The 20,796-nt window shown below is 46.0% G+C and overlaps 1 protein-coding gene across 6 annotated transcripts in view; it reads left to right on the top strand.

Moving 5' to 3' along the window:
- The window catches only part of FRMD4A (FERM domain containing 4A), a 751,780-nt gene that overhangs the window by 367,276 nt on the left and 363,708 nt on the right, over positions 1-20,796 (top strand). For all 6 annotated transcript variants that reach the window (XM_063926906.1, XM_063926905.1, XM_063926903.1 and 3 more), the window contains exon 2: positions 18,790-18,855. In XM_063926906.1, the coding sequence (XP_063782976.1) occupies positions 18,790-18,855 (66 nt within the window). The remainder of the gene's footprint in view (positions 1-18,789; positions 18,856-20,796) is intronic.

Below are 20,796 nucleotides of genomic sequence, written 5' to 3'. Positions count from 1 at the left end.
ATAACGTGCTCTACCTGGTGCAATGTGTGTAACGTGCTCTATCTGGTGCAATGTGTATAGGGTGTTCTAACTGGTGCAATCTGTATAACATGCTCTACCTGGTGCAATGTGTATAACATGCTCTACCTGTGTGTTGTAGTGTGAATTGGTACTATTATGTGGCCATGCTCTTTCCCCATGAAGCCACGCCCCTAAGCGCGCACTGCGCTTGATTTAAAGTATGGGAGGGGGAGCACCAATTTACTTTCTGCCATAGGGCACCGAAATGTCTAGTTACAGCTTTGGGGCAGAGTGTCTTGTATGCTACACGGCCCAGCAGCATTGTCACCCCCCTCCTCCCCCTCGCAACGCTTTTGTAGTGTCCAAATCAAGTATTTTTTTATATTTGAATCATTAATAAGATTAATATGAACATTCATTCCGATGGGACCCAGAAAAGGACAGATAGGAAACCAATTTTCTCTGACGTCCTAGTGGATGCTGGGAACTCCGTAAGGACCATGGGGAATAGACGGGCTCCGCAGGAGACTGGGCACTCTAAAAGAAAGATTAGGTACTATCTGGTGTGCACTGGCTCCTCCCTCTATGCCCCTCCTCCAGACCTCAGTTAGATTTCTGTGCCCTGCCGAGCTGGATGCACACTAGGGGCTCTCCTGAGCTCCTAGAAAGAAAGTATATGTTAGGTTTTTTATTTTACAGTGAGACCTGCTGGCAACAGGCTCACTGCAACGAGGGACTAAGGGGAGAAGAAGCGAACCTACCTGCTTGCAGCTAGCTTGGGCTTCTTAGGCTACTGGACACCATTAGCTCCAGAGGGATCGACCGCAGGACCCGTCCTTGGTGTTCGTTCCCGGAGCCGCGCCGCCGTCCCCCTTACAGAGCCAGAAGCATGAAGATGGTCCGGAAAATCGGCGGCAGAAGACTTCAGTCTTCACCAAGGTAGCGCACAGCACTGCAGCTGTGCGCCATTGCTCCTCATACACACTTCACACTCCGGTCACTGAGGGTGCAGGTCGCTGGAGGGGGGCGCCCTGAGCAGCAATAAAAACACCTTGGCTGGCAAAATAATCACAATATATAGCCCCAGAGGCTATATATGTGATAATTACCCCTGCCAGAATCCATAAAAAAGCGGGAGAAAAGTCCGCGAAAAAGGGGCGGGGCTATCTCCCTCGGCACACTGGCGCCATTTTCTCTTCACAGTGTAGCTGGAAGACAGCTCCCCAGGCTCTCCCCTGTAGTTTTCAGGCTCAAAGGGTTAAAAAGAGAGAGGGGGCACTAAATTTAGGCGCAATATTGTTTATACAAGCAGCTATTGGGGAAAATTCACTCAGTGATAGTGTTTATCCCTACATTATATAACGCTCTGGTGTGTGCTGGCATACTCTCTCTCTGTCTCCCCAAAGGGCTGTGTGGGGTCCTGTCCTCAGTCAGAGCATTCCCTGTGTGTGTGCGGTGTGTCGGTACGGCTGTGTCGACATGTTTGATGAGGAGGCTTATGTGGAGGCGGAGCAGATGCCGATAAATGGGATGTCGCCCCCTGTGGGCCGACACCAGAGTGGATGGATAGGTGGAAGGTATTAACCGACAGTGTCAACTCCTTACATAAAAGGCTGGATGACGTAACAGCTATGGGACAGCCGGCTTCTCAGCCCGCGCCTGCCCAGGCGTCTCAAAGGCCATCAGGGGCTCAAAAACGCCCGCTCCCTCAGATGGCAGACACAGATGTCGACACGGAGTTTGACTCCAGTGTCGACGAGGTTGAGACATATACACAATCCACTAGGAACATCCGTTACATGATCCCGGCAATAAAAAATGTGTTACACATTTCTGACATTAACCCAAGTACCACTAAAAAAGGGTTTTATGTTTGGGGAGAAAAAGCAGGCAGTGTTTTGTTCCCCCATCAAATGAGTGAATAAAGTGTGAAAAAGCGTGGGTTCCCCCGATAAGAAACTGGTAATTTCTAAAAAGTTACTGATGGCGTACCTTTTCCCGCCAGAGGATAAGTTACACTGGGAGATATCCCCTAGGGTGGATAAGGCGCTCACACGTTTGTCAAAAAAGGTGGCACTGCCGTCTTAGGATACGGCCACTTTGAAGGTACCTGCTGATAAAAAGCAGGAGGCTATCCTGAAGTCTGTATTTACACACTCAGGTACTAGACTGAGACCTGCAGATAGTGCTGCTGCAGCGTGGTCTGTAACCCTGTCAAACAGGGATACTATTTTGCGAACATAAGTCGTCGTCTTATATATGAGGGATGCACAGAGGGATATTTTGCCGGCTGGCATCCAGAATTAATGCAATGGCCATTCTGTCAGGAGGGTATTAGAGACCCGACACTGGACAGGTGATGCTGACTTTAAAAGGCACATAGAGCCTTATAAGGGTGAGGAATTGTTTGGGGATGGTCTCTGGGACCTCGTATCCACAGCAACAGCTGGGAAGAAGAAATTTTACCTCAGGTTTCCTCACAGCCTAAGAAAGCACTGTATTATCAGGTACAGTCCTTTCGGCTTCAGAAAAGCAAGCGGGTCAAAGGCGCTTCCTTTCTGCACAGAGACGAGGGAAGAGGGAAAAAGCTGCACCAGTCAGCCAGTTCCCAGAATCAAAATTCTTCCCCCGCTTCCTCTGAGTCCACCGCATGACGCGGGGGCTCCACAGGCGTAGCCAGGTACGGTGGGGGGCCGCCTCAAAAATTTCAGCGATCAGTGGGCTCGCTCACAGGTGGATCCCTGGATCCTTCAAGTAGTATCTCAGGGGTACAGGTTGGAATTCGAGGCGTCTCCCCCCCGCCGTTTCCTCAAATCTGCCTTGCCGACAACTCCCTCAGGCAGGGAGGCTGTGCTAGGGGCAATTCACAAGCTGTATTCCCAGCAGGTGATAGTCAAGGTGCCCCTACTTCAACAAGGACGGGGTTACTATTCCACACTGTTTGTGGTACCGAAACCGGACGGTTCGGTGAGACCCATTTTAAATTTGAAGTCCTTGAACACATACATAAAAAAATTCAAGTTCAAGATGGAATCGCTCAGGGCGGTTATTGCAAGCCTGGAGGAGGGGGATTACATGGTATCCCTGGACATCAAGGATGCTTACCTACATGTCCCCATTTACCATCCTCGCCAGGAGTACCTCAGATTGTGGTACAGGATTGCCATTACCAATTCCAAACACTGCCGTTTGGACTGTCCACGGCACCGAGGGTCTTTACCAAGGTAATGGCAGAAATGATGATACTCCTTCGAAAAAAGGGAGTTTTTAATTATCCCGTACTTGGACGATCTCCTTATAAAGGCGAGGTCCATGGAGCAGTTGTTGGTCGGAGTAGCACTATCTCGGGAAGTGCTACAACAGCACGGATGGATTCTATACATTCCAAAGTCACAGCTGGTTCCTACCACGCGCCTGCTGTTCCTGGGGATGGTTCTGGACACAGAACAGAAAAAAAGTGTTTCTCCCGCAGGAGAAAGCCAAGGAGCTGTCATCTCTAGTCAGAGACCTCCTGAAACCAAAACAGGTATCGGTGCATCACTGCACACGAGTCCTGGGAAAAATGGTAGCTTCTTACGAAGCAAAATTCCATTCGGCAGGTTCCATGCAAGAACCTTTCAGTGGGACCTCTTGGACAAGTGGTCGGAATCGCATCTTCAGATGCATCGGCTGATAACCCTGTCTCCAAGGACCAGGGTATCTCTACTGTGGTGGCTGCAGAGTGCTCATCTTCAAGAGGGCCGCAGATTCGGCATACAGGACTGGGTCCTGGTAACCACGGATGCCAGCCTTCGAGGCTGGGGGGCAGTCACACAGGGAAGAAATTTCCAAGGACTTTGGTCAAGTCAGGAGTCGTCCCTACACATAAATATTCTGGAACTGCGGGCCATTTACAATGCCCTAAGTCTGGCAAGGCCTCTGCTTCAAAACCAGCCGGTACTGATCCAATCAGACAACATCACGGCAGTCGCCCATGTAAACCGACAGGGCGGCACAATAAGCAGGATGGCGATGGCAGAAGCCACAAGGATTCTCCGATGGGCGGAAAATCACGTCTTAGCACTGTCAGCAGTGTTCATTCCGGGAGTGGACAACTGGGAAGCAGACTTCCTCAGCAGACACGACCGACACCCGGGAGAGTGGGGACTTCATCCAGAAGTCTTCCAACTGTTGGTAAACCGTTGGGAAAGGCCACAGGTGGACATGATGACGTCCCGCCTAAACAAAAAACTAGATATTGCGCCAGGTCAAGGGACCCTCAGGCAATAGCTGTGGACGCTCTAGTGACACCGTGGGTGTACCAGTCGGTTTATGTATTCCCTCCTCTGCCTCTCATACCAAAGGTACTGAGAATAATAAGAAAACGAGGAGTAAGAACGATACTCGTGGTTCCGGATGGGCCAAGAAGAGCTTGGTACCCAGAACTTCAAGAAATAATATCAGAGGACCCATGGCCTCTACCGCTCAGACAGGATCTGCTACAGCAGGGGCCCTGTCTGTTCCAAGACTTACCGCGGCTGCGTTGGACGGCATGGCGGTTGAATTCCGGATCCTAAAGCAAAAGGGCATTCCGGAGGAAGTCATTCCTACGCTGATAAAAGCCAGGAAAGAAGTAACCGCAAACCATTATCACCGTATTTGGCGAAAATATGTTGCGTGGTGTGAGGCCAGGAAGGCCCCAACAGAGGAATTTCAGCTGGGTCGTTTTCTGCACTTCCTACAGTCAGGAGTGACTATGGGCCTAAATTTCGGTTCCATTAAGGTCCTGATTTCGGCTCTGTCGATTTTCTTCCAGAAAGAACTGGCTTCACTGCCTGGAGTTCAGACATTTGTAAAGGGAGTGCTACATATTCAGCCCCTTTTTTGTGCCTTCTGTGGCACCTTGGGATCTCAACGTGGTGTTGAGTTTCTTAAAATCACATTGGTTTGAGCCACTTAAAACTGTGGATTTGAAATATCTCACGTGGAAAGTGGTCATGTTATTGGCCTTGGCTTCGGCCAGGCGTGTGTCAGAATTGGCGGCTTTGTCATGTAAAAGCCCTTATCTGATTTTCCATATGGATAGGGGAGAATTGAGGACTCGTCCCCAGTTTCTCCCTAAGGTGGTATTAGCTTTTCACTTGAACCAACCTATTGTAGTGCCTGCGGCTACTAGGGACTTGGAAGATTCCAAGTTACTGGACGTAGTCAGGGCCTTAAAATTTTATTTTCCCGGACAGCTGGAGTCAGGAAAACTGACTCGTTTTTTATCCTGTAGGCACCCAACAAAATAGGTGCTCCTGCTTCTAAGCAGACTATTGCTCGCTGAATTTGTAGCACAATTCAGCTGGAGCATTCTGCGGCTGGATTGCCGCATCCTAAATCAGTAACAGCCCATTCCACGAGGAAAGTGGGCTCATCTTGGGCGGCTGCCCGAGGGGTCTCGGCTTTACAACTTTGCCGAGCTGCAACTTGGTCAGGGGCAAACACGTTTGCTAAATTCTACAAATTTGATACCCTGGCTGAGGAGGACCTTGAGTTCTCTCATTCGGTGCTGCAGAGTCATCCGCACTCTCCCGCCCGTTTGGGAGCTTTGGTATAATCCCCATGGTCCTTACGGAGTTCCCAGCATCCACTAGGACGTCAGAGAAAATAAGATTTTACTCACCGGTAAATCTATTTCTCGTAGTGGGTAGTGGATGCTGGGCGCCCATCCCAAGTGCGGATTGTCTGCAATACTTGTATATAGTTATTGCCTAACTACAGGGTTATTGTTGAGCCATCTGTTGAGAGGCTCGGTTATATTTCATACTGTTAACTGGGTATAGTATCACGAGTTATACGGTGTGATTGGTGTGGCTGGTATGAGTCTTACCCGGGATTCAAAATCCTTCCTTATTGTGTCAGCTCTTCCGGGCACAGTATCCTAACTGAGGTCTGGAGGAGGGGCATAGAGGGAGGAGCCAGTGCACACCAGATAGTACCTAATCTTTCTTTTAGAGTGCCCAGTCTCCTGCGGAGCCCGTCTATTCCCCATGGTCCTTACGGAGTTCCCAGCATCCACTACGGACTACGAGAAATAGATTTACCGGTGAGTAAAATCTTATTTTTAAAAGTGAGTGGTCCTTGGGACCCACTTTTTTTGGGGCTCAGCGCGATCACTGATGACCGTGCATTATTTACCAATGAGCACACTCCTCAGGCCTGATCTACTTCCAACTGCAATTTGAACTGAAATCACAATTCCATAGCTGTATCACTGCACAAGTGTAAACAGTAACAGCTCTCACAGAGACCCTGCTCACAGGGCAGTAGCACATCACTGCCCCACTATGGCAGAAATTACTTTCCCAAATTGTCAAATTTGTCACATAACTCAAATGATATTGTGCCAGTTATAAACCAAAACTTTCCTCTGAAGTAAACATGTGTATTGTATTTGGTTCAAATGTAGACCAACTTTATTGATTAATAACCTCCCAGTAGCCACTTAACGCAGATGGGGGTGGGTTGGAAATATTACCTGGTTTCACATAATAAGGATTTTATCAAAACATATTGGGCAATCCAATTGCGGCAAAGTTCTCACACCTGCACATTAGTGTGGCTGCAGATAGAATTCCCAAAAATGTGAAAATCCGGGCTTTAAGTGGGCCTCAGGGGGGGATCAGTACTAAATGCCGCCGGCCGGAATCCCGGCGGTCGAAATCCCGACGCCGGAATCCCGACCACACAATCCCAACAGGGGTGGCGAGGGGAACGCAGCCCCTTGCGGGCTCGCTTCGCTCGCCACGCTGCGAGCACGGTGCCTCGCTACGCTCGGCACACTATTATATTCTCCCTCTATGGGTGTCGTGGACACCCACGGAGGGAGAATATGTCGGGATTGTGGCGGTCGGGATTCCGGCGTCGGTATTTCGACTGCCGGGATTCCGGCCGGCGGCATCTTGACCGCATCCCCTCAGGGGGTGTGAGATTCAGTGCCATTGCCGGCATTTTATCGCCGCTACAACGGCCACTCGCACCCTTTGCCTCTAAATTGGATTCACCCCATTGTTTGTAATCACTATCCCTCTACATGTAATCCATAAAGATAGTGTCCATTTTTATAAAGAAATTCAACGTAGAAAGGGATGTAGTTTGATTCCAGCATCATACATTTTAAGCATTTCAAGTGTTCAAGTGTCAGCAGGGATGTATTTGTAGTGTTATATTCTGAATCAGCACATAAAGGTTAACAGAAAACGTTTTAATTCCTGTTGCTGAAACCTTGTTGACTAATTAATAAATCTGCCCCTTTACATGTAGCTTTACTTTAGATTTGAAAACCACTACATTGTTGACAACGTGCAACTGTCAGTGTTGATGGGGCACTGCCATATGTCATTTTGTTGCTGGTTTTGTGGTGGTTTCTTACAGGTTGCAGTTGTCAGTGTTTATATGCACTGCTACATGTCTTCTGTAGCTTCTGTCAGTGTTATTCCAAGTCTACCTGATTCTGAAGATGAGCTAATAAAAAATTGGAACCTCCTATTACAGGTTCAGTATCCCTTATCCAACATGCTTGGGGCCGGAAGAATTTTGGATATGGGATTTTTCCGTATTTTGGAATAATTGCATACCATAATGAGATATCATGGTGATGGTACCCAAGTCTAAGCACAGAATACATTTATGTTTCATATACACCTTATACACACAGCCTGAAGGTCATTTTAGCCAATATTTTTAATAACTTTGTGCATTAAACAAAGTTTGTGGACATTGAGCCACCAGAAAACAAAGGATTCACTATCTCACTCTCATTAAAAAAATTCCGTAATTCGGAATATTTGGATATGGGATACTTAACCTGTACTTACAGTATACCTCTTTTACTGCCAAACTGTGTCCAACCCACGTCACTGAACACTGGTTTCAAACCAGGTCACAGCATCTCAAAATCCCATTTACACCACAGACTGGACCTGGCTTATTGCCGGATCTTCCGTCTGCCGGCGCTTGGAAATGACATAATCTCCAAGGGCCAGTTAGCCAGCTCTTTGCTTGTAAAGGTACCCTGGTGAGATCACCTGTTTACACTGCCCTAGTACCCGGTTCCAACCTTGCTTGCTACCTGGGTTAGATTGTCTAGTCAGACGACCTGAGATTTTTGTCAAGGACCCTTTTACACTGAGTCCCGATCAGGGTCGACCCAGCAATTACCCTGGTTATTTGGGCAGTGTATTAGGCTACGGAGCCATTGGAGGTAGACTCGTACATTAAACATGTCTTTTTAATGCTGGTCAAATGCATGCAAATGTTTACGGAAATAAAAATCATTTTTAAACCCTGCAATGGCATTTGTTGTACTCTCACTAGCTCAATGTTTACATGTCTTTGATGTGTGTGCTGCTATGCTTTTTTTGGGATGTTTATATTGGCTTTTTCTTTATAAAAATACACAATTTAAAAGGATCATTATTATGCAAAAGACAATGGGCCTAATTCAGACCTGATCGTAGATGTGCTAAATTTAGCACATCTACGATCAGTCACACAGACATGTGCGGGAACTCCCAGCACAGGGCTAGTCTGCCCCGCATGTCAGGACCGACCCCCCCAGACAAGTACAAAAGCATTGCACAGCGGCGATGTTTTCGTATTTAAAGAGTAGCTCCCTACCAGCACAGCTCCAGTGCGCTGGCAGGGAGCTACCCATCGCTGTGAGGGTCGCAGTAGCTGCGTGTGATGTCATGCAGTCGCCGCGGCCCAGCCCCTGCATGGTCCGGGCACGCCTGTGTTGCCCAGACTGTGCCTCTAAAACGGCGGCCAAATGCCACCAGCCTGGCCCCATCCCGCCCAGCGAACGCTTCTGCCTGTCAATCAGGCAAAGGCGATCGCAGGGCTGAGACGGGGTCGGCTGTCTCGCATGCGCCGGCGCATGTGCAGTTCAGACCTGATCGGCTGCTGTGCGAAAATGCACAGCACTGATCAGGTCTGAATTAGGCCCAATATCAGTATGTGTTTTTTATGTGTGTTATTTTGAGCACTACATGTATCATCACACAGTTAAAAATATACAATTATCTATGTCGCATGTCTATATGAATTTCAAACACATGCATTCAGTACTTGTTTTTAATAGCGTGAACTATGTGGTTGACATATGTATTCATTCTGCATTTCTCTTAACATGCATAAGTAATAAAACAGAAGGTTTTAATGTACCTCTAGCCAACCCAGAGTTTAATAAAATCACAAGTGGATATGTAGTCTTGGAAATAATGTACAAGCAAAGAAATGCTAGAACACATAATTAACTCAACTGGGTATGAGGCCTAAATGAAGGGCACTCACTTAAAACCAGTTATGTTTCTGTAAAATGATTCAAGTGCAATCCACATTTTGAAAATGAATTCACAATACGCATACCTGTTGCTGATAGGCACTGTACATTTGTATGCATTGATGTATGCATCCAGCCAGGGCTGAAACTAGTTTTTTCGGCACCTGGGGCAAGGCAGTAATTTGTTTCCCCCTCCCCCACACACAAAGAAATCAAATTATTTGATAACACGTTATGTCACACAATAGAGACCCTTATTCACAATATGCCACACAGTAGTAATGCCCTTTATAGCACATTATTCCACACACAGCCCTTATAATCATATTATGCTACACAGTAGTAATGCCCCTTAACTACATAATGCCACACAGGAGTAATTCCCTTTGACTCAGGTTCATAACATAGGACCATGGGAGAAAGGGGGTGGGGTGGGCGAGAGGAGAGAGAGAGATAAGAGAGGGGTGTTGAAGAGGGAGGCGGGGGGAGCAATCCCAGGCTTGGAATGGCAAGTAAACAACCAGTTACCACACTGCGTCACTGATCAAGATGCAGGCTGCCACCAGTCACAGCATACAGCACCCCGCTGGCACCGACAGTAGCAGGCAGAATCCAGGAGTAGATCCCCACACACAGCAACCCGCTGCCCCTACAGGATCATGTGCTTTGTTTATCACTCAACTCATTCAGACTGTGGGCAGACTTAACAATCAATCTAAAATCATGATTGTCAAGCAGTGCTTTGCCATGAGGATTTTAGATTGAGTGTAAAGTCTGACACAGTTTGGATGACTGAAGTACAGTGCTATGGAGGACAAAGTGCTTGCAGGCAGTGTGCTGCAGGATGTGATTGCCTCCCTACGGATCTACCACTGACCCCGAGTCCAACGCTCAGTGGAGAGGAAGGAGGAGTGGCTGACTTAGGGAGCCGGATGAGGTCTCAGAGCCCTCTCAAATCCAGCACCCGGGACATGTACCCCCTTAGGTCGCCCCCCCCCCCCCAGTTGCGGCCCTGCATCCAGCATTCAAGTGGCATGGAGATTTTATCCATTAATTTCATAGGCCATTTATTCAATGGGGTTTTCAGCATATGCTCTATATGTAAAAACACTATTGAAATAAATGGGCCATTTATTTAAAAAATAAGTATAGGAGCATGTCCCTCCTATCAAATTTCCTCAGTTAGAACCAGTGCAAGATAGCCTGGGCTGATTTCCACTAAAACACGAGGACAGTGATCAATAGTGGGTGCTTGTTCCCACTGATAGTGAGAGAATTCTGCAGCATCAAGGCTTCCCAAAACAGCCCAGTGAAGGGGTGGGGCCTCTATGGTGAGTCACAAAAAAACAGATGGCCCCCAATCCACCAGCCCATGAGTTGATAGACTCTAGTCTTTTTCTGAACCACCTAGGTTTATGTACCTGGGTAATAAGGAATATTGGAACTCCTAGGGTGGTATCTTCCATCTCGTTGTCCTACAGTAGCAGTAAGGGATCCATAAGACCCCGTTCAATTACAGTAAATAATATTAGTGTACAAGGCTATTAAATAATCTTGAATTTAAATAAAAAACTTTCCAAACACACGTCTACTGATTTATTGGTAAGAAAAAACTTCAAGTTTGTATTCCCGAATAATCTTCTTATAATAAAATGGGAATTATTTTTATAATCCAAGGGATCTTCATGTATTCTTGAAAAATAAAAACAAAAGTGAAGGCGTAAACTGTTCAGTTTAATGCCTGATATAGAGAATCAGTGATCTGAATTGGCCTGGGCTTCCATTATCCAGTCAGTCAGTCAGAAGCGGTTTATCACTTTAGTCTTAATATGATTGGCTAGAATTGAGGGGAGTCATGGGAACTTCCTGATTTGATTACACATCAGTAAAGAGTCCTCTTGGCGTTCCAGTGGGTATATACTTACATAAAGATCTTTCAAAGTGCAGTGATACTTTTAACACAGTGAAATGGAAAATGATCTGCTTCCAAGTATGAGCACAAATGGGTAGTATAGTATTTTACTTTTACATATATTTATGGCAAAATGCTAGTTTATTTAAACCGCTGTATAATATTGAAGTGCCAGAGGTTGTTCTTCCTTAATAATCAATGTACTCTCCTTAATTCAGTGAGTAATGAACCTTGAAAGGTTTCTTTGGTCTTTCACATCTCCAGAAGGTCCATTACTCACCAAATTAAGGTGAGCACGTTGGTTATAAGTAAAGACAACCTCCAAAGTTTCATTAAGTGACTTAATTGTGGACATATTTTCTCTGACGTCCTAAGTGGATGCTGGGGACTCCGTCAGGACCATGGGGGATTAGCGGCTCCGCAGGAGACAGGGCACAAAACTAAAGCTTTAGGATCAGGTGGTGTGTACTGGCTCCTCCCCCTATGACCCTCCTCCAAGCCTCAGTTAGGTTTTTGTGCCCGTCCGAGCAGGGTGCAATCTAGGTGGCTCTCTTAAGGAGCTGCTTAGAAAAAGTTTTTAGGTTTCTTATTTTCAGTGAGTCCTGCTGGCAACAGGCTCACTGCATCGAGGGACTTAGGGGAGAGAAGTTCAACTCACCTGCGTGCAGGATGGATTGGCTTCTTAGGCTACTGGACACCATTAGCTCCAGAGGGAGTCGGAACACAGGTCTCACCCTGGGGTTCGTCCCGGAGCCGCGCCGCCGACCCCCTTGCAGATGCTGAAGATTGAAGGTCCAGAAACCGGCGGCAGAAGGCTTTTCAGTCTACATGAAGGTAGCGCACAGCACTGCAGCTGTGCGCCATTGTTGTCACACACTTCACACCAACGGTCACGGAGGGTGCAGGGCGTTGCTGGGGGCGCCCTGGGCAGCAATGTATAATACCTTATTCTGGCTAAAAATACATCACATATAGCCCCTGGAGGCTATATGGATGTATTTAACCCCTGCCAGGTCTCAGAAAAACGGGAGAAGAAGCCCGCCGAAAAGGGGACGGGGCCTATTCTCCTCAGCACACAGCGCCATTTTCCCTCACAGAAAGGCTGGTGGGAAGGCTCCCAGGCTCTCCCCTGCACTGCACTACAGAAACAGGGTTAAAACAGAGAGGGGGGGCACTTATTTGGCGATATGTATATATATATTAAAATGCTATAAGGGAAAAACACTTATATAAAGGTTGTCCCTGTATAATATAGCGTTTTTGGTGTGTGCTGGCAAACTCTCCCTCTGTCTCCCCAAAGGGCTAGTGGGGTCCTGTCCTCTATCAGAGCATTCCCTGTGTGTGTGCTGTGTGTCGGTACTTGTGTGTCGACATGTATGAGGACGATGTTGCTGAGGAGGCGGAGCAATTGCCTGTAATGGTGATGTCACTCTCTAGGGAGTCGACACCGGAATGGATGGCTTATTTAAGGAATTACGTGATAATGTCAACACGCTGCAAGGTCGGTTGACGACATGAGACGGCCGGCAAACCAATTAGTACCTGTCCAGGCGTCTCAAACACCGTCAGGGGCGTTAAAACGTCCTTTTACCTCAGTCGGTCGACACAGACACAGACACGGACACTGACTCCAGTGTCGACGGTGAAGAAACAAACGTATTTTCCTTTAGGGCCACACGTTACTTGTTAAGGGCAATGAAGGAGATGTTACATATTTCTGATACTACAAGTACCACAAAAAAGGGTATTATGTGGAGTGTGAAAAAACTACATGTGGTTTTTCCTGAATCAGATAAATTAAATGAAGTGTGTGATGATGCGTGGGTTTCCCCCGATAGAAAATTATTGGCGGTATACCCTTTCCCGCCAGAAGTTATGGCGCGTTGGGAAACACACCTTAGGGTGGATAAGGCGCTCACACGCTTATAAAAACAAGTGGCGTTACCGTCTCCAGATACGGACGCCCTCAAGGAGCCAACTGATAGGAGGTTGGAAAATATCCTAAAAAGTATATACACACATACTGGTGTTATACTGCGACCAGCGATCGCCTCAGCCTGGATGGGCAGCGCTGGGGTGGCTTGGTCGGATTCCCTGACTGGAAATATTGATACCCTTGACAGGGACAGTATTTTATTGACTATAGAGCATTTAAAAGATGCATTTCTATATATGCGAAACTCTGGCATCAAGAGTAAGTGCGATGTCCATATCTGCCAGACGATGTTTATGGACACGACAGTGGTCAGGTGATGCAGATTCCAAACGGCACATGGAAGTATTGCCGTATAAAGGGGAGGAGTTATTTGGGGTCGGTCCATCGGACCTGGTGGCCACGGCAACAGCTAGAAAATCCACCTTTTTTACCCCAAGTCACATCTCAGCAGAAAAAGACATAGTCTTTTCAGCCTCAGTCCTTCGTCCCCATAATATCTGCCCAGGGATAGAGATAAGGGAAGAAGACTGCAGCAGGCAGCCCATTCCCAGGAACAGAAGCCTTCCACCGCTTCTGCCAAGTCCTCAGCATGACGCTGGGGCCGTACAAACAGGTGCGGTGGGGGGTCGTCTCAAGAGTTTCAGCACGCAGTGGGCTCACTCGCAAGTGGACCCTTGGATCCTACAAGTAGTATCCCAGGGGTACAGATTGGAAATTCGAGACGTCTCCCCCTCGCAGGTTCCTGAAGTTTGCTTTACCAACGTCTACCTCCGACAGGGAGGCAGTATTGGAAACAATTCACAAGCTGTATTCCCAGCAGGTGATAATCAAAGTACCCCTCCTACAACAAGTAAAGGGGTATTATTCCACATTATATTGTGGTACTGAAGCCAGACGGCTCGGTGAGACCTATTCTAAATGGAGTCACTCAGAGCAGTGATAGCGAACCAGGAAGAAGGGGACTATATGGTGTCCCTGGACATCAAGGATGCTTACCTCCATGTCCAAATTTGCCCTTCTCACAAAGGGTACCTCAGGTTCGTGGTACAAAACTGTCACTATCAGTTTCAGACGCTGCCGTTTGGATTGTCCACGGCACCCCGGGTCTTTACCAAGGTAATGGCCGAAATGATGATTCTTCTTCAAAGAAAAGGCGTCTTAATTATCCCTTACTTGGACGATCTCCTGATAAGGGCAAGGTCCAGAGAACAGTTGGAGATCTGAGTAGCACTATCTCAAGTAGTTCTACGACAGCACGGGTGGATTCTAAATATTCCAAAATCGCAGCTGTCTCCGACGACACGTCTGCTGTCCCTAGGGATGATTCTGGACACAGTCCAGAAAAAGGTGTTTCTCCCGGAGGAGAAAGCCAGGGAGTTATCCGAGCTAGTCAGGAACCTCCAAAAACCAGGAAAAGTGTCAGTGCATCATTGCACAAGGGTCCTGGGAAAAATGGTGGCTTCTTACGAAGCGATTCCATTCGGCAGATTTCACGCAAGAACCTTTCAGTGGGATCTGCTGGACAAATGGTCCGGATCGCATCTTCAGATGCATCAGCGGATAACCCTGTCTCCAAGGACAAGGGTGTCTCTTCTGTGGTGGCTGCAGAGTGCTCATCTACTAAAGTGCCACAGTTATGCATTCAGGACTGGGTCCTGGTGACCATGGATTCCAGCTTGAAAGGCTGGGGAGCAGTCACACAGGGAAAAAATTTCCAGGGAGTGTGATCAAGTCTGGGGACTTCTCTCCGCATAAATATACTGGAGCTAAGAGCAATTTACAATGCTCTAAGCTTAGCAAGACCTCTGCTTCAAGGTCAGCCGGTATTGATCCAGTGGGACAACATCACGGCAGTCGCCCACGTAAACAGACAGGGCGGCACAAGAAGCAGGAGGACAATGGCAGAAACTGCAAGGATTCTTCGCTGGGCGGAAAATCATGTGATAGCACTGTCAGCAGTTTTCATTTCGGGAGTGGACAACTGGGAAGCAGACTTCCTCAGCACGACCTCCACCCGGGAGAGTGGGGACTTCATCGAGAAGTTGTTTCCACATGATTGTGCACCGTTGGGAAAGACCAAAGGTGGACATGATGGCGTCCCGCCTGAACAAAAAACTGGACAGGTATTGCGCCAGGTCAAGAGACCCTCAGGAAATAGCTGTGGACGTTCTGGTAACACCATGGGTGTACCAGTCGGTGTATGTGTTCCCTCCTCTGCTTCTCATACCAAAGGTACTGAGAATTATAAGACGTAGAGGAGTAAGAACTATACTCGTGGCTCCGGATGGGCCAAGAAGGACTTGGTACCCGGAACTTCATGAGATGCTCACGGAGGACTCAGGGCCTCTGCCGATAAGAAGGGACTTGCTTCAGCAAGTACCATGTCTGTTCCAAGACTTACCGCGGGTGCGTTTGACGGCATGGCGGTTGAACGCCGGATCCTAAGGGGAAAAAAAAAAAAAAAAAAAAGGCATTCCGGAAGAGGTCATTCCTACCCTGGTCAAAGCCAGGAAGGAGGTGACCGCACAACATTATCACCACATGTGGCGAAAATATGTTGCGTGGTGTGAGGCCAGGAAGGCCCCACGAAGAAATTTCAACTCGGTCGATTCCTGCATTTCCTGCAAACAGGAGTGTCTATGGGCCTCAAATTGGGGTCCATTAAGGTTCAAATTTCGGCCCTGTCGATTTTCTTCCAGAAAGAATTGGCTGCAGTTCCTGAAGTCCAGAAATTTGACAAGGGAGTACTGCATATACAACCCCCTTTTGTGCCTCCAGTGGCACTGTGGGATCTCAACGTAGTCCTGGGATTCCTAAAATCACGTTGGTTTAAACCGCTCAAATCTGTGGATTTGAAATATCTCACATGGAAAGTGACCATGATGTTGGCCCTGGCCTCGGCCAGGCGAGTGTCAGAATTGGCGGCTTTGTCTCACAAAAGCCCATATCTGATTGTCCATTCGGACAGGGCAGAGCTGCGGACTCGTCCCCAGTTTCTCCCTAAGGTGGTGTCAGCGTTTCATCTGAACCAGCTTATTGTGGTACCTGCGGCTACTAGAGACTTGGAGGACTCCAAGTTGCTAGATGTTGTCAGGGCCCTGAAAATATAGATTTCCAGGACGGCTGGAGTCAGGAAAAATGACTTGCTGTTATCCTGTATGCACCCAAAAAACTGGGTGCTCTTGCTTCTAAGCAGACGATTGCTAGTTGAATGTGTAGTACAATTCAGCTTGCACATTCTGTGGCAGGACTGCCACAGCCAAAATATATAAATGCCCATTCTACAAGGAAGGTGGGCTCATCTTGGGCGACTGCCCGAGGGGTCTCGGCTTTACAACTTTGCCGAGCTGCTACTTGGTCAGGGGCACACCCTGGCTGAGGAGGACCTGGAGTTCTCTCACTCGGTGCTGCAGAGTCATCCGCACTCTCCCGCCCGTTTGGGAGCTTTGGTATAATCCCCATGGTCCTGACGGAGTCCCCAGCATCCACTTAGGACGTCAGAGAAAATAAGATTTTACTTACCGATAAATCTATTTCTCGTAGTCCGTAGTGGATGCTGGGCGCCCATCCCAAGTGCGGATTGTCTGCAATACTTGTACATAGTTATTGTTACAAAAAAAAAAAAAATTGGGTTGTTATTGTTGTGAGCCGTCTGTTCAGAGGCTCCTACGTTTGTCATACTGTTAACTGGGTTTAGATCACAAGTTATACGGTGTGATTGGTGTGGCTGGTATGAGTCTTACCCGGGATTCAATATCCTTCCTTATTGTGTACGCTCGTCCGGGCACAGTATCCTAACTGAGGCTTGGAGGAGGGTCATAGGGGGAGGAGCCAGTACACACCACCTGATCCTAAAGCTTTAGTTTTGTGCCCTGTCTCCTGCGGAGCCGCTAATCCCCCATGGTCCTGACGGAGTCCCCAGCATCCACTACGGACTACGAGAAATAGATTTATCGGTAAGTAAAATCTTATTTTCTCTTTTACGTATACTGTATATAAGGGACCTGCATATAGGAACAGCACTTGGTGGCCTACCCATTGTCATTTATTCGTTCTGTATTGAAGGGGAGGTGACCCCAGGGTGGGACTCTTGCTGCTGGTCTGAAAGCACAAGTTATACAAATTCTATTTGTTTTGTCTGGTTAATACTGTCAAAGTTTATATATTGGAAGATGTACAGTATAATATAATTTGGCCTTGTAAAAAAGTGCATTAAAATCAAGAAACCTAATCAGCAATTAGCTTTTTGTTTGTCTTATTGCAGATTAGACAATTACAGCAGTGTCTGTGGTAGAAGTGTGAATTTGCCCTTTTGAATTAGTAATTGCCACTTATACCCCTTTCAGACTGCCAGCAATAACCCGGGTTATTGCATGTGAATGCGCAGCAACCCGGGTCACGGCGCAGTCAGAAAGGGGCCAGTTGAAATAACCCAGGTTGAGCAACCCGGTATTTCAACTCGGGTAGCGAGCAGTGTTGAACACTTGTTCAACCAGGCTCACTGTGCGATGTGAATGGGTAAGCCGGGTCAATGCGACCTGGCACCCGTTCACTAAACGGCTTGGAAATCATCTCATCTCCAAGTACAGCCTCCACACGTGTAGGAGAGGACGTCACCATCCCAGCAATATGCCGGGTTGGGCTGCCATTCTGAATGGGGTCTCAACCAGGTGGCACCCCCCGTGTACAAATCTCAGGTGTGACCCAGCTTATGCGGTCTGAAAGTGGTAGAAGTAATACTTCTCATTTTAATATATCTGGTATCATTTATTTGGCAAACCTTCGGCAGCATGACCTTGCCTTATTAAAGAGGATGTATCTTTATTCTAATAAAGTCCTAAAATCATTTTTACTTTCCAATGAAAAGCTCACACATAGTTATTTTAAAGCACCTTACCTCTATTAGAACACCCAGGGACAGCTCAGTGGCCTACAATATATACTATATAACACATCATTGTAATAATACATTGCAGTGGCCAGATATTCTCTAATGAGGCAGACATATACTGTACAGCAAGAAAGCAGCTATTTCCCAGAATGACTTACCCATGGGACAACATCTAATTTATGCAAGAACTCTCATTTATTTTTCATGCCTCATTTTATTATATGCAGAGCAGAAATTGTGGGATTTTTTTTGTGGTCAATCAATAAATCAAGTCCTAGAAGATTCTAATTTCTACAATTCTTTACATTTTATTAGTCAATTTTTTACTGTACAATGATTTGAAACTTTCAGATATATAAATAAATGTGTGTGTGTGTGTGTGTGTGTGTGTGTGTGTGTGTGTGTGTGTGTGTGTGTGTGTGTGTGTGTGTGTGTGTGTGTGTGTGTGTTTACCCAGTGTATTGAGAAGGGAAATGATGAGGAAAGAGCTACCACTAGTATAAACATCAAGTGACTATACTGTAAATATAAAAAGGTATAGTACTCATTATTGTTCCATTGATGTGTTAGTAGTGAATTTTGTGCTCTACCAGTTTACTTATGTCTATTAAGGGATTTAGGGGCACCAACAAGCCTATGCTCCCATTGTAATATTAGTGGTGATTACCATGGTTTCTGTTTGATGAACACCTGTACTGACATTCACTTGACAAATTGCTAATCATGTCTTTTTCTTTCTACAGATGACGGAGGGGCGGCGATGTCAAGTTCACCTCCTAGATGACAGGAAGTTAGAACTTCTTGTACAGGTAACTAGCACTTTGTTTAATAGAATTTCCCAACTATACCTAGTTTGTGGACTTTTGAGAACATATTCCAATGTAATTTATATATTTAGGTAAAAAGATCTCCAAATTAGCATCAATTCAAATCTGATGTCACTAGTTCCCAGTGAATTAATAGGCTGGAGATTGATTCAGACCACTTTGAGTAGGAGGGTGATGGGTCAGATTTAAGCTTGAGGAGGTAATAATCAGGACAGTACTGAAGATTAGACTTGAAAGAATCATTGTTCCAAACTAAAAAAAAATGTAGGAGAGAATGTTTTTGCTACAGTTATTGTATATATACTGAGCCTTGCAGTGTCCATACTATTGGAGGATGTGTACAGAAAGGGATATGGTCTCACATTGCTTGCTGGCATTTCCTGGACAGTTACAGATCTTTGTCAAGCCATAACTAAATGACATTCCTTTCACATACTGTACGTGAACTGGGTGGGCAGGAAGTATAAGTCCTTGAAGTAGGAAGACTGGTTTAAGAGCTGAATGGAGACTTTGAGACAGACTTAAATTCCAGAAAAAAATGCATCCATAGTTAATTCTACACACAGTTTGAAATATTTTCTATATATTTTCACAAAGGGCAAGGCAATAGAAATCTGTGATGTAGGCTAGAACATTGAGTTCACATAATAGTTACAATTTGATAGGATTAAATAGTAATTGTTGAATACTGTATGCTTGCCATGGTTACATAAATAATAATAATAACACCTATAATCCTGAAAGTTTGCTGAGAAGTGTGTTACTTTTTATTTCTGTATTTGGGGGGTAATTCTGAGTTGATCGCAGCAGCAAGAAAGTTAGCAATTGGGCAAAACCATGTGCACTGCAGGTGTGGCAGATATAACATTTGCAGAGAGATTTAGATTTGGGTGGGTTATTTTATTTCTGTGCAGGGTAAATACTGGCTGCTTTATTTTTACACTGCAAATTAGATTGCAGATTGAACACACCACACCCAAATCTAACTCTCTCTGCAAATGTTATATCTGCCCCCCCCCCCCCCCCCCCTGCAGTGCACATGGTTTTGCCCAATTGCTAAAAAATTTCCTGCTGCGATCAACTTGGAATTACCCCCTTACTCAAGTGAAAGTTTTCTTTAGTTTGTTTCTACATGCCCCACTACTATTTTTTGTATATACATAGTTTTATATCTCTTGCTTCCTCATGTGCTTTTCATTCAAGTTTTAGTCCTTATTTACGTTGTATATATTTTTTTGTTTCCCTTGGATACGACACAGAGTTGCTCTCTGGATACAAATGTGTAAAGTGTCATATGCAAGGGCTGCTAAATGAAACAACTCTGCTTGATAACATAAAAACATGACTGACAAACTCCGAAGAAAGAGAAAAATGTCAACTCAATTCACAACTAGAAGTTAATTTGGGTGGAGTTTAATAAGTTAATACAAAACAAAAAATTGCGCTTACTGTGTACGCGTAATTTGTTGGATCTGCCAATGTCACTGATTGCTGTAACGTCTTTACACAGTGCTCCACTATACTGTTACTGTTCAGATTGCTTAAAGCAAGCCACATATTTGAAAAGGCCCATCCCGATGACACAGGAAGTTCACAAGGGAGGGACATAAGAAGTACAATTTATTCTTGATATTCTTGAATTCTGCAGAAAACTAACTTCTTTTTAGTTTTGTGCTGAGTTTTTCTTTAAGCAATTTATTTAGTAAACTTGCAGAAGGGCATGTACAAGTAAATGGAGCTATTTTATAAAGCAGAAAAAATACAGCCGCACGTACATTTAATGCACCTAATTGTCCTTCTAGTACTGTACATACATATGTATACAACCTGTGAAAAGTCATGAGCTAGCTCTCCTATATAGATTACAGAAGAACTACCTTACTTCCTGTATATGGTAGGAAGGAGGACATCTGCTTTAAAGTC

The sequence above is a fragment of the Pseudophryne corroboree genome, chromosome 6, assembly GCF_028390025.1.
Source record: "Pseudophryne corroboree isolate aPseCor3 chromosome 6, aPseCor3.hap2, whole genome shotgun sequence".
Taxonomy (NCBI): Eukaryota; Metazoa; Chordata; class Amphibia; order Anura; family Myobatrachidae; genus Pseudophryne; species Pseudophryne corroboree.
Note: the sequence above shows the minus strand (reverse complement) of the source record. Positions and strands in the feature narration are given on the sequence as shown.